At 42.9% G+C, this 12,883-nt stretch overlaps 1 protein-coding gene across 1 annotated transcript in view; it reads right to left on the reverse strand.

The window, feature by feature from the left end:
* Positions 1–5,460: 5,460 nt before the first annotated feature.
* dnai3 (dynein axonemal intermediate chain 3) overlaps positions 5,461–12,883 on the reverse strand; it is an 18,994-nt gene continuing 11,571 nt past the window's right edge. Inside the window, exons 14-23 of the mRNA XM_053483127.1 lie at positions 11,814–11,887; positions 11,457–11,610; positions 11,261–11,342; positions 10,061–10,164; positions 9,896–9,959; positions 9,089–9,219; positions 7,519–7,723; positions 7,228–7,319; positions 7,010–7,120; positions 5,461–6,016 (exon numbers count right to left, since the gene is read on the reverse strand). Of these exons, the coding sequence (XP_053339102.1) occupies positions 5,873–6,016; positions 7,010–7,120; positions 7,228–7,319; positions 7,519–7,723; positions 9,089–9,219; positions 9,896–9,959; positions 10,061–10,164; positions 11,261–11,342; positions 11,457–11,610; positions 11,814–11,887 (1,161 nt within the window). The 3' untranslated portion in view covers positions 5,461–5,872. The remainder of the gene's footprint in view (positions 6,017–7,009; positions 7,121–7,227; positions 7,320–7,518; positions 7,724–9,088; positions 9,220–9,895; positions 9,960–10,060; positions 10,165–11,260; positions 11,343–11,456; positions 11,611–11,813; positions 11,888–12,883) is intronic.

The raw sequence follows: 12,883 nt of genomic DNA on the forward strand, positions 1-12,883 counted from the left end.
ATATATATATATATATATATATATATATATATATATATATATATATAATGTCATAATAAAGTATATATTTCATATCAGACTCTTTTCTGTTTTGTTTGTTTTTATGGTCACACTATGAGGCAGTCAGTGATGATTTCATGGTGAACTGTAACGTGCCCTGTTGTGTGAAGCACAGAATTTGCACTCATAAGTAAATTCACATTTTAAGTGCTGTTTTGGCCTAAACAGTTAAGACTCTGGGTTACTGATCGGAAGGTCGATGGTTTAAGCCTCAGTACTGCCAGGTTGCCACTGTCGAGAGCCCTTGAGTGAGGACCTCAACCCGATCTGCTCCAGAGGTGCTGTATCCTGGCCAACCACACTCTGATAACTGGAATATGTGATTGAAAACATTTCACTATGCTGTAATAACTGACACTTTTTAGGATTTTTTAAATTAGTTTAATGAAACATCGTGTCATCATGTCTTGTGGCTGAACGTTATTCAGAAGGCTGGGCTGCAGACGTTTGCTCGTTCCTTGTTTCACGGTGATTGGCATTACAGTAAGTTGTATTACCGCCACCTATAGGCCTCGCTCTCCCTCTCGCCTTCCTGTCCAGTTAAAGCCAGTCCTGTGTTCCTTAAAAAAGCATTAAATGCTTCCTTCTCTAATCAGCGATTCCTTATTAACATACATTTAACATTGCCTTCTACTCGCCCGGACTTGTGACGTATTTTGCGACAGCAATACAACCTGCTGGATTAAAAAAATTACCGCTATAAAAAAAAACAAAGGAGGAAGAAGAAGTACATTTTTGACAGGCATTAACTTTAGTCTGTTAACTAATACTTCTTTTCATTTTTTCTCTGCTCACTATCACATGCACTTTGTCACATATTAAACACAAATGTCCGGCTTTTTGTTTTATCATTGCATTTCTGTTGCCAGTGTTGTTTTTCCTTTCTCCACACTGTACCCTTTATAATCTTATACCGACCCAACATTTACTTCTTTGGTTCTTCCAAATATCCCAGTGGGCTGGAACCCATAGCTGAGTGACATTTCCTTCTTGTGTAACTATTCTTGAGTTAGCTAACCCAGGGGAGGGTCTCTTTTTTTTATTTTATGAGGTCACAAAGGGGGTAAATTCAATTGCTTGTTTACAACAGTTTAATGAAAAACAGCAGACATACACCCCCCCCCCCCCCCCCCATGTTCATTGTGTGTTCAGACAACATGGAAACTGGATTCAAGTTTTTTTTTTTTAGCATTGACTAAAAAGTGTTTTTTTTTTCCATAACAGGTGCCCTTTAAAAAAAAAAAAGAAAGGGAAAAAAAAAAGATCCCAGTTGTCCAGAACCTTCAGAGGTAAAAGCAATGTTGGTGTGAATGTGTGTTTGGGAATCCCCTGGGAACTAACATGCACGGTTTGGGACATTCCCTCTCGTTTAATCTCATCTTGTGTACCTGTGAGTTTGAATAGATAAAAAAGGGAACTGGAAAGAAGATTCTGGATTAAAGGACGGATGTGGTGATGAAGACTATGATTATCCTCTTCACGAACGTCCTGCCTGCTTTACAGCTGAGTTCTTTAATAATCTAAGAAGAAAGTTCCTCCTATTTCCTTTATCAAACATGTGCTCATGAAATGAAAAGTGAGCAAAACAAAAAAAAAAGTGCTGGAGCAGGAGTGGTGTTCTGTTCGGCTGAAGGCTGGGGCGTGTTTTCTCAGACAGCGCTGATATCCGATACGAGACTGTCTGCCAGCCTGAACTTTTGCCCCTTTCTTTTTTCAGAATGCGTAAACAATCTCCGTCTCTCTCTCTGCGTCTGCGTGTAGCCCACGTGAAACACGCCGTCCCGCCACCGCTCCAACCACAAGCACTGAGAGTGGAGCCGAGAGAAAGAGCCTGAGCGAGTGTGTCGGGGGGGAAAAAAGTCTAAAAAGGCCTGCATGGACGCAGTCTGGAGACGTGGGTAATGAGTAAAAGGACGAGACATGGAGACAAGAGAGAGACTTCCAGCTGGAGGGTCTCCATATCGAAGGTTGCGTTCACACTAGAGATTCAGACGTGGATCCGAGTACGATCTGAGTACTTGTGCATGGTACAGTGTACTCGGGTACGGCTCTGAACGCTGTTTAAAACGAGACGCCATCAAGACATCTGTCTTTTCAGAGGTCACAAAGCACACGTGGACTCTTCCTCTGATCCACACAGCGGTAGGACAGCTATACAGTACTACGGCACGCTGCAACAAAGTGAAAGTATCTGGAATATAGACACATATCAAACCGAACCAAGCAAACCAAATATCAGATGAAGTTTATTTCTTTTACTTAAAATTTAGATAAACAAAAGTCTTGTTTTGTTGGCAAATAATTTAGCCAACTATATTTCTATTTCTGGAAAGAAGTAACATTCTCTGGTGATAGAACAAGAAATTTCTGCTTACAATATTACAGAACATTTTTCACTATAAATAAGCGTAATGATCATATTTTGGTTTGCCGTAAACTTAGTTTAAAAAAATATAGATAAATGTTTAAATAAATTCAAGAATATTTGCTAAGACATTTATTTGCTTAGATGTTTTTTTGCGGCGGAGGAGAGTCGTTATTGACACTGTTTTTGAAATATCCACGATATTAGACACGGTGTAAAGGTCGAGCTTATAGCTGCGTTCCATTCCGAAGTGCACTTCACAGTGTGCTCCCTACTCCCTACTCCCTGCTCCATGTGCAGTGAATGTCGGTTAAAAAAAACCTTCCCTCTGTGCCTGCAACATCACCGGCGCAGCGGTCACTTTCCCTGTGACATGGTAACATAAGCATCTCGGATACCTGTCGCTGCTGCCGTGGAAAATACAATTTTATTCATATAGAGCTTTTAACAATGGTCATTGTCTTAAAGCAGCTTTACAAAAATTAAAGAATCTTTTAGAAAAGAAAATATTTGGAAGTGTGTATGTGTGAGAAAATGTGTCTAGATAATAATGAGATGAATGAATGATGAATGAAATGTCTCTGATGACGGGCCAAGGGTGACGGCGACGATGGCAAGGAAAACTCCCTGAGATGGTAATAGTAAGAAACCTTGAGAGGAACCAGACTCAACAGGGAACCCATCCTCATCTGGGTGATAACGGATAGAGATGATATAACATTATGTGCGTTATGCAGCTGAAAGTACAATATAACAGAAATTCTTTAAATTAACATGAAGTCCAGTTCAACATAGGGAGTCAGTAGGTGCAGAGGGCAGATGGGGTCTGGATCACTGGGAGCACAGGAGCAGGATGTGTAGCTCCAACCATCATAAAGCAGAATAAACATTAAATTTGTTTTGAAACATAAACTGAGAGCATTATAAAACATATTAAAATGTAAAACTTGTAAATAGATAATTTGATTAATTTACAAGATGTATGAAGATTTTTTTTTTTTTTTTTACAGATTACTAGTTTAGAAGGATTTATTGAATTAAAATAAAGATTATTGTGTTATTAATATGATGTCATCCTTGATGATGATGACAATAATAATAATAATAATAACACTAATAATAATATATATATGAATCCAAAGTAAAAGAAACCAAGTAGGCTCACACTGCCACGTGCTGTATTGGAGAGTGTAGATACACAAGCGTCCTCGGGTACAGAACAATATTAATAATGTGAAAGCTGTGAAACACCACTTTTATTGCAAAAATGCTAAAGTGAAATGGAAATGTACCTTGTAAACTTTATATAGAGAGAAAGGAAGGATGTTTATTAAATGTCTATTAAATATAAACGCATACTGTATATACATAATATATAGATTCAGCATATCCTAAAGTCTCGAGTCCTTTCCCTCAACACCCTGTCTTATTGTCTTATTGTCTCTACCAAAGACAAAGAAAAAAGACTAAAGTCAGAGTGTCGTTCTGTTACAGTGAGATCAACATGTGACCGTTACAAAGTCCTGACACTAGAGACTCCTTCCATATAGGTCACATAAACGTGATTGGACTCAGGGAGGGGGCGTGGCTTAAAGCTTTTAAAGGTGAGTGAGACGAACCGAGCTGGCGGTTTGCACAACGCTAACCTCGCTACCGCGAAAGCGGCCTTTACTAGCACAAAATTTGTGTTACAGACACCAGGCGTGTGTTAGCTGAAAGGAAAGCTTGCAGATGTGTGTTATTTAGATTGGAGCGCTCTAGCATGCCTTTAGAGCTAACACACACACACACACACACACACACACACAGCTGTGTGTAAAGAGTTAAACATACTGTTTTGGGTTCAGTGAAAATAAAATGTTTAAGAAATGTTTCCTTTGAAAACCGATACTGGTACTGAACACGCTTTACTGTGTGTGTGTGTGTGTGTGTGTGTGTGTGTTTAATCAGGGTTTATTAAAACCCCATGATGAGGCGGCTGTTTGATGTCTCTCTCCTCGTCTCTCTTTCTTCTCGCTCTGTTTGAGAGATGTTTGGCAGCTCATCTGAAAACCGCCGCTCATCAGAGCGGGCTTGATGACACACACACACACACACACACACACACACACACACACACACACACACACACACACCATCAGTCTGGAGAATGATGTACATACTGTATGAGATGGAGAAAGTAGAGGAAGAGAAAAAGAATTTAAAATAAAAAGAGTGAATAGGAAGAGTAGAAAAAATTGTTAAAGCAAGAGGAAAAAAGATAGAAAGATAAATGCAAAATAAAAAAGAAAAGAGTGTGAGAATGTGTGAGAGATAGAAAGACTGATATAGGATAGAAAAAAGCAGAAAGAGAGACGAGGAAAGGTCAGATGTCAGGTGACAAAACAGGGAGACAGACAGAAAAGACAGAACAAAGAGGTAAGAGAATGAGTGCGAGAGACCGTGAAATAGAGAGAGAAAGTGTGTGTGTGTGTGTGTGTGTGTGTGTGTGTGTGTGTGTGTGTGAGAGAGAGAGAGAGAGAGAGAGAGAGAGAGAGACGGTGAACCTGCTGATGGTTTTAACGTCAATTTCAGGTGAATCTCACACGCTTGTTTACAATAGACCAGCCGTTTCTTTTGTTTGAATTTGTGTGTGTGTGTGTGCGCGCGCTGTGTTCAGTTTGTGTTTGATATATTCATCAAACACTCATTGAACACATTGAGAAGAAAGTTGTGTGTGTGTGTGTGTGTGTGTGTGTGTGTTTATACACCTGTAGGAGGTGTGTGTGTGTGTGTTCAAGCTGATCAGTGGAGTATCACCACCACCATCAGTATATTTCTGGACTGTAAGAGGAATAGAACACTTGGAGGACGTGACATTACTGTCAGTAACTGATGCGACAGGACGTCGACGCTCTTCAGTGTCACGCGGATGAGGATGGGTTCCCTTTAAGTCCGGTTCCTCTTAAGGTTTCTTCCTCAAACCATCTAAAGGAGTTTTTTCCAGCGTCGCCTGAGGCTGACTCACTAACGATGACTTTGTCCGACATCTCGAGACTTTTGGTTTCCACTCACTGGCTTTTAACATGCTCATTGTGGAAAGCGCTATATAAATAAAATCTTATCGAATTAAAAGATTTCCTTCTGATCAATCACAATCCAGACTGAGAGCCACTTGTAAAGACCAATCAGAAACCCAGACAACAACTGTTTATTAAAAACAGGACACAGCTCTGAGTTCTCATGTTGTTTGACAATTCGATGTCTCTAAGTGTTGAAGTCTCCCATCACGATCATCCAGGATGTCTTTCAGATCTCATGTCTTCCTTGGAGATGAGGGTTCATCACCTCCTCCTTAGAAGTTAGAGGAGGAGTTTTTCTTAGAAGTTTCAGCAATCTCCTTAGTTGTTTTCTTTGCTTGATGTAGGCTAGATGTGTTTTTTTTTGCCAGGTTGTGTATGTGTATTTTCAGACATTATCTGTGTCCTGTGTTTCTTTCGTGAGACCCATGTTCTTCATCATGAGTTTCTCCATTGCGGCATACTCCTCATAGTCCTTCTGCACCTCCATCTGCAGCTCCTTCATCTGATTATCCTCCATTTTCTCCATCTCCTGCACACATGATCACCAATACCATCTTCATCAGCACCATCACATCATCATCAATACCATCAGCATCATCACCTGCATTATCAATACCATCATCAAGAGCACCATCACCACCACCACCATCATCATCATCATCAATACCATCAGCATCACCACCACCTTCATCATCATCATCAAGACCACCATCATCAGCAGCAGCAGATTTCTCCAAAAAGATTCTAACAATGCTTAATTATAATTTTCCATGCGTGTGTGTTTTTGAGTGTGTGTGTGTGTGTGTGTGTGTGCGTGTGTTTGTGCGAACTATAACTGTTGATCTAAATAAAGCAGCTGCGCTTTCAGTCTGCTGTTTATATCTTTTTAGTGGAAGAATAAACACACTGTGATGAAAAGCACACACTTCATTAAGGCTGACAGACATGCGCTACTCACTGTGTGTGTTTGTGTATGTGTGTGTGTGTGTGTGTGTGTGTGTGTGTGTGTGTGCGCGTGTTTCCATATTTACTGTACAGGATTTAATAAACCAGTGAGATAAACACAGGAGGAAGGTTAAAGCTCAGGAATAATTGGGGCAATGAAATGAGTTCTTCTCTCAGCTAAGGTTGAGTTTCTCCGCGGACAGAAGGGTCGAGTCTGGCCTTCAGTTTAACGTGAGTTTATCTACAGAGTAAACCTACTGTATATACATCAGGGTCATATGTGTACACTAGCATGACCACGCCCCTTTGAGAGCTACGAAGCCAGCTCTGTGAAGACGTGGTGTGTTTAAGGTTTGTTGGTGTGGAGGAACTCGAGTGTCCTGCACGGAACCCTAACTGAACTCAAGCCCACTGCACCATCAGCTGGAGCCTCCTGGACATCCCGACACCTCACTAACGCCTGAGCTCTTGTAACTGAACGAGCACTAATCCCCTACAGACTCGCTCCAACATCTAGTGGAAAGCATTCCCAGAAGAGTGGAGCGCACTATAACAACAAAGGGGTTCTGATCCAGACCTTCTCCTCAGGCTCCACCAGTCTCCAGTCTCTCTCTTGCGCCTCTGGCCTTTTCTCAAAGTAGCTCAGACGCTCCACTTCCCTGTCCAGATAGCTGCTCATGCTCTGCTCCTACAGGACAAGAACATTTGTACATTTCAAATTATTTGATTTTAAAATACACCGTTATCTCTGAAGTGTTAAAAAGCTTCCCAGAGGACAGATTAGTTCACCCTGACCTCGTTAGGAGCCGGCTGACGGAGCGTCCACGGGATCTGCAGGATGTGCAGCGTGCCCAGGTGGTCAGAAACGGCCAGGAAGTGCTGCTTCGCTGCTCGAATGAGATCGGACAGTTGGAGCTGACGTTATTAGAACCAGCACATTATTATAATATAAACCTAATTTAGCTGCTGTTATAGGAAACTAATCATCAACATCTGGGGTATAAATCATTAATTATGGGAGGTTTTGTAATGACCTTGTGTGTGTGTGTGTGTGTGTGTGTGTGTGTGTGTGTGTGTGTTACTAACCGGAGGCAATCCAGGGTTTGATGCAGGAGATCGGAGCGGTGGTGATGTTCTGGTCCACTACAGGCTCGTGAGTTTTCTCCAGCAGGTTCCACACCTCCAGGCCGCCGTCCTCTCTCCCGATGAAGAACACAGCGGGCCGGGTCAGAGACCAGAACCCGGCTGTGCGCTTACTCTGGGAAAACGCAGAGTGGAGGATCGGACCTTGCTGACAGAGAGAAAATGAGATAGTGGTGATGTAGAACAGTAAAGGCAGCATTTCGAGAAGGACACTAAAGAAAAGAAAGAGTTCCTCCTATCTACCTTCTTAAATAAGAAAACTTCGTCTTTCAGTAAGGAGTTTATTTAAAAATCTAAAAAAGGGGATGTCTCTACTTCTAGTAGACAGCTTCCTGACTGCTCCTGCGCTCTTCACCATTGTTCAACAGTCGTCTACAGCGTTCAAGTCCGGAGGTGACCCAGCTCGTGCTTTCAGTTCAACTCCTCTTCAGCCGGATAGCCTCAAGTTAAATAGTAATATTGTGTGTTTTTTTTGAGCACAAGGAGAATTATAATTCATGCCTTATGTTGTCTTAATACTTTTAACCACCACTGCTATTAATTATGAACAGCGGAATTTGTGCAAAAGTGAATCAGGTGTGAAAGTTAAATAGTTTGACATGTAAAACATAGACTTTGATGCGAGATCAGTCGTCGCCTTGTTCTGGTTCTTTAAAAGTGTTAAAAGGAATCAGGACTGACGCATCCACCTTTTAAACCCGTCCTTTTATACAGGAGCTTTGTTTTTACTGTATAATTGCTGTCTTTTTAAACTTCTCAGAGTAATCTGTGTACAAAAGTGGAGTAAGTTACTGCGATCGATTGAGTTATTACTTAGTTTTATGTACAAACATACACACGTTCACCAAATGTCTTCTCTAAATATTCAAGGAAAGATTTATCACTTTTTCCTTGATAAATGAGGCCTGTTGTATATAAGGTGTTCACTATATGGACAAAAGTATTTAGCCGACCCTGCAGTGACATTGTATCTAAATACACACACCCCTCAGTACGGAGTCGGCCCCCCTTTCCTTTTGTAGCTACAACAGCTTCCTCTCTTCCTGGAAGGCCGTCCAAAAGATGTTGGAGTGTTTCTGTGGGAATTCGTGCCCATTCATTCTGTAGAGCGTTTATGAGGTTAGGCACTGATGTTGGACGAGAAGGTCTGGCTCACAATCTCCAGTACCAGTTCATCCCAAAGGTGCTCGATGGGGTCGAACTCAGGGCTCGGTATTCAGGCCGATCGAGTTCTTCCACACCAAACTCATTAAACCGTGTCTTTATAATCATTGCTTTGTGCACTGGGACGGAGTCATGTAGGAGTAGAGAAGGGCCTTCACCAAACTTGTGCCACAAAGTTTCATAGAAGCATAGCATTGTCCAAGATGTCTTGGTGCTGAAGCATTAAGATTGACCTTCACTGAGGATAAGGGGCCTGATAGAAACACCTCAATTCAATAAGTAACAGGTTTGGACAAATACTTTTGCCCATATAGTGTTTATAAAGTGTGTGTATAAATGCATGTCTCACCGTATCTCCCTCCTTCCATATGGCGAAGGTCCAGCTGCCCACAGTCAGAACAATGTCTTTAAAGAATGGAGAACGGAGGACAGTGTTTACTGGACTGTTGTGCACCTGAGAAACGTAAGTGGGCTTGGGACCTAAAAGAGAGAGACAGAGAGAGATTTCAGACAGATTGATATGGCGTGACATGGCATTGTGTTAATCTGACTGGACATAGACGCGTTAGTCTGACTGAACTCCAGCTTCTTAGAGTCGGACTAACATGACCAGACAATGCAGTTGGGAGTCGAGCTGCTCCTGTATGTATACCTCTATCAAACACATGATCCACATCTCCAGCCCTGGGCTTAGACCTGAAAGTTGAACCAATCGTGTAACAGTTGAAGAAGATGCTAAGAACACAGCGGTGTCGTCAGCCTTCAGATAAACAATATAAAAGTGTAGTACCCTCGGCCCTCAAACTTGATGAAGCCAACCATTCTCAATTGCCACGTCGAGTTTAATTGGCTTCTTAATTCCGCTCCACATGCATCTCGCCGCTAGCTAAAGCCATGTTCTTGGAAAACAATTAACTTTGGAATGGTGACAGTAACACCTCCTCATGATATCATATCACACTGTTGTTAATTATTTTCCCGTAACAGAGAGCAGATGCAGAGTGTTTTATTCCTCATGTCACATCACAAGAACTATGAGGTCGTGTTACTTTATAAAATCAGTTTTGTTTCTGTATTTATGAAAGGGTTAACAAAGAGTTCTGTGTGTGTGTGTGTGTGTGTGTGTGTGTGTGTGTGTGTGTGTGTATGATCCTACTAGACAGTCGTCCTGACTCGTTGTCCTTCTCCAGTTTCCAGTCGGTGTACACCAGCTCTCCGTCCTGATGCAAAAGGCAGACAGCATGCGTTACCGTTATATACGTACTGTGCCACACACACACACACACATACACACACACACATCCATACACACACAGCTCACCTCTGTGCCGATGTAGAATTTGGTGCTGATGGTGTCCAGGTGTTGCAGGTGTTTGGCGGAGGGCACAGTGAGGGCAGAGAACACTGGAACCTCCGACCTGTCCACTGCAGAGAGACACAGAGAGAGAGAGAGAGTGAGAGAAGAGAGAGAGAGCGCAGTAACAATACACAAGGTGTTCAATAAACTAGAAAAGTGTATTATCTACTACCCTGTAGGAGGTGTTATCAAAAAGTTTGGAGATTAGCTCAGTTGACAAGCTGTTTTTTTGTACCAGACGTCTTAATAAATGGCAGTGGAATTGACTATTGACGGCCCAGACCCTGGGGACGAATTCTCAAATGTACAATGCCACGAATGTCTGTAAAAGATGATGAGCATGGACTCTGTCGAGCTGCTGACCTGGCTCGCCTTTTTCGGTCACGGAGATGACGAGCTCTTCCACTGTGAACACTGTTGCTTCGTCTCATGCAGTCGTACCTATATATCCAAGTGATGATCCTCGACATAAAGGACGGGTCTTCCAAAGCATGCTGGCGGAGTTCTTGGCAGACTTTGACACGATGTTCCCCCCTGCTCCAGGGTCAGCAGCCTGGGAACAGACTTGAAAGCAACCTGGTGCATGTTCAAATCACACGTGAAGATCGTCTGGACTGTTCCGTATGACACACTGACAACGGCAGCGATATGGTGGATTGATCTCTGGCAATTATTATGCACAAGTTCCTGAATGGTTTCAAGGTTGAGCTTGTTGAAGGTCTTCCTGATCTGTCCTCATCTTCTAGTGAAGTTCTTCCGCTCTTGAAGCGCGCGTACTGCTTAAAACACAAACGACTCGATGCAGCATCACCGTAAAATTGCCGAATCGTGTCAAATGTCACAGTGCCAGATTTGCCCAGTTTCACTCAGAATTTTAAGTTCGCTTTTTGTTCTTATTTTCATGATGGAACAGCAGACGTGGTAACGCACAAGGTCAGAAAAGCACCAGTCGCACAGCTCCTGATGTACACTGGACGATGTCTTTTGGCACACTGACTTATGAAGGTCGCTGCTCCCTCTGACTGTGTGTGCAGCCTCCTGCTGCCACCTGTGGGTGTGTTACAGAACTAGTCTTGAAACTTTTTGATACCACCTTGTATAAGCTAGAACACTTTATTTTCTAGAAAACTGTATGATGTAGAACGGTTCCTTCCATCTGATCACCTCCAGTCGTGCAACACATGTCTCTCAGACTGAACTTCAGCGGACTGTATTCACCAACGGTGTCTGTTTTAGGCAGAGTCACCTACACACATGCACACACACACACACACACACACACTGTATATTCACAATTCATTGTTGACATCTTCAAGCTGTGTGTGTGTGTGTGTGTGTGTGTGTGTGTGTGTGTGTGTACTTTAAACAGAGGTTTCCAGCTGAGGTCGAGGTGTTTAAATGTGTCAGGAACTCCCTGAGGGTTCTCAAGGGTTTTCACTTCGTCTTTGTGCTTCTTGTCGGTCAGAGACGCAGCGACTGCATGTGGAGTACGCAAGTCCCAGAACATCACACAACTAACACACACACACACACACACACACACACACACACACACACACACACACACACACACACACAGAGATGTATACCGGCACTTGCATTACGACTACATGTTGTGTAAATGCGTTTTTCAGTTGTAGTGTGTGTGTGTGTGTGTGTGTGTGTGTGTGTGTGTGTGTGTGTGTGTGTGTGTGTGTGTGTGTGTGTGTGTTAGTACCCGTCAGGAGAACAGCTAACAACCTGCACTGATATCTGGCTCTTATTCTCCAGCGGGATCCCAGACCTCGAGACCTACAGCAAGGGAGAGCGAGCGAGAGACAGAAAGAGAGAGAGAAAGAGAGAGAGAGAGAGAGAGAGAGTATAATAACTCAGTATTTAACTCAATTAAATTCAATTTTATTTGTATAAAACGCATCCCAAAGAGACACACGGGGCATCCATGTGACGAGATCTCCAACCAGAATCGGGGCACCAGGATGGGTCAGACGCGTCCGGAGGGCAGAGGGGGTCTGGATCACTGGCAGCTCAGGAACGGCCGTGTATAACACCCCTCCCCCCCTCACGCCTTACCCCGCCAGATTGTAATATCCTAAAAACCTTCCATACAGTTGACCTTTGACCTTTCCTCAGCACCCATGCTCTTAGTGGAATGACTTTAAATCCTTCAGGGGAAGAAAGTCTGTCTAATTGGATTTGCAGAAATCTCTAAAAGCAGCTGCGCAAACCGTGTGTGTGTGTGTGTGTGTGTGTGTGTGTGTGTCGGCGTGTTGATTTTAGTGCTGATAAAGTTGGAACAGGCAGTAACTTTTTACGCTCTCTTCTTTTATAGCGCATTCCAAACTAGAGATTTCCTTAGCTTAAATTTCATGAAAGAGGCGTGGTCTGTCAGTCCTAGTGAAAGAGGCGTGGCCTCCTGGTCTTAATGAAGGGGGAGTGGCCTGTGTGTATGGCTTCAGACTAAATGATGGAAATGTGTCTCCTCAATAAGGACAGTGTGGCTTTTTATGGACAGAGGTTTAACTTTGCATTCAGAATGGTCTAGTTTTTAACAGACAGGGGTGTGGCTTCTAATTAAGGGAGGTGTGGCTTCTAATTAAGGGAGGTGTGGCTTCTCATGGGCAATGGTGTGCCTTTACAGGATAAGAGGGGTGTGGCTTTTCACAAATAGGGTGTGGCTTTGCAGTAAGGGAAGTGTGGCTTTTTATGAACAGGGGTGTGGCTTTGCATTAAGGGTGGTGTAGTTTTTAACAGACATGGGTGTGGCTTTGCAGTAAGGGAGGCGTGGCT

This window comes from Clarias gariepinus, chromosome 22, assembly GCF_024256425.1.
Source record: "Clarias gariepinus isolate MV-2021 ecotype Netherlands chromosome 22, CGAR_prim_01v2, whole genome shotgun sequence".
NCBI lineage: Eukaryota > Metazoa > Chordata > Actinopteri > Siluriformes > Clariidae > Clarias > Clarias gariepinus.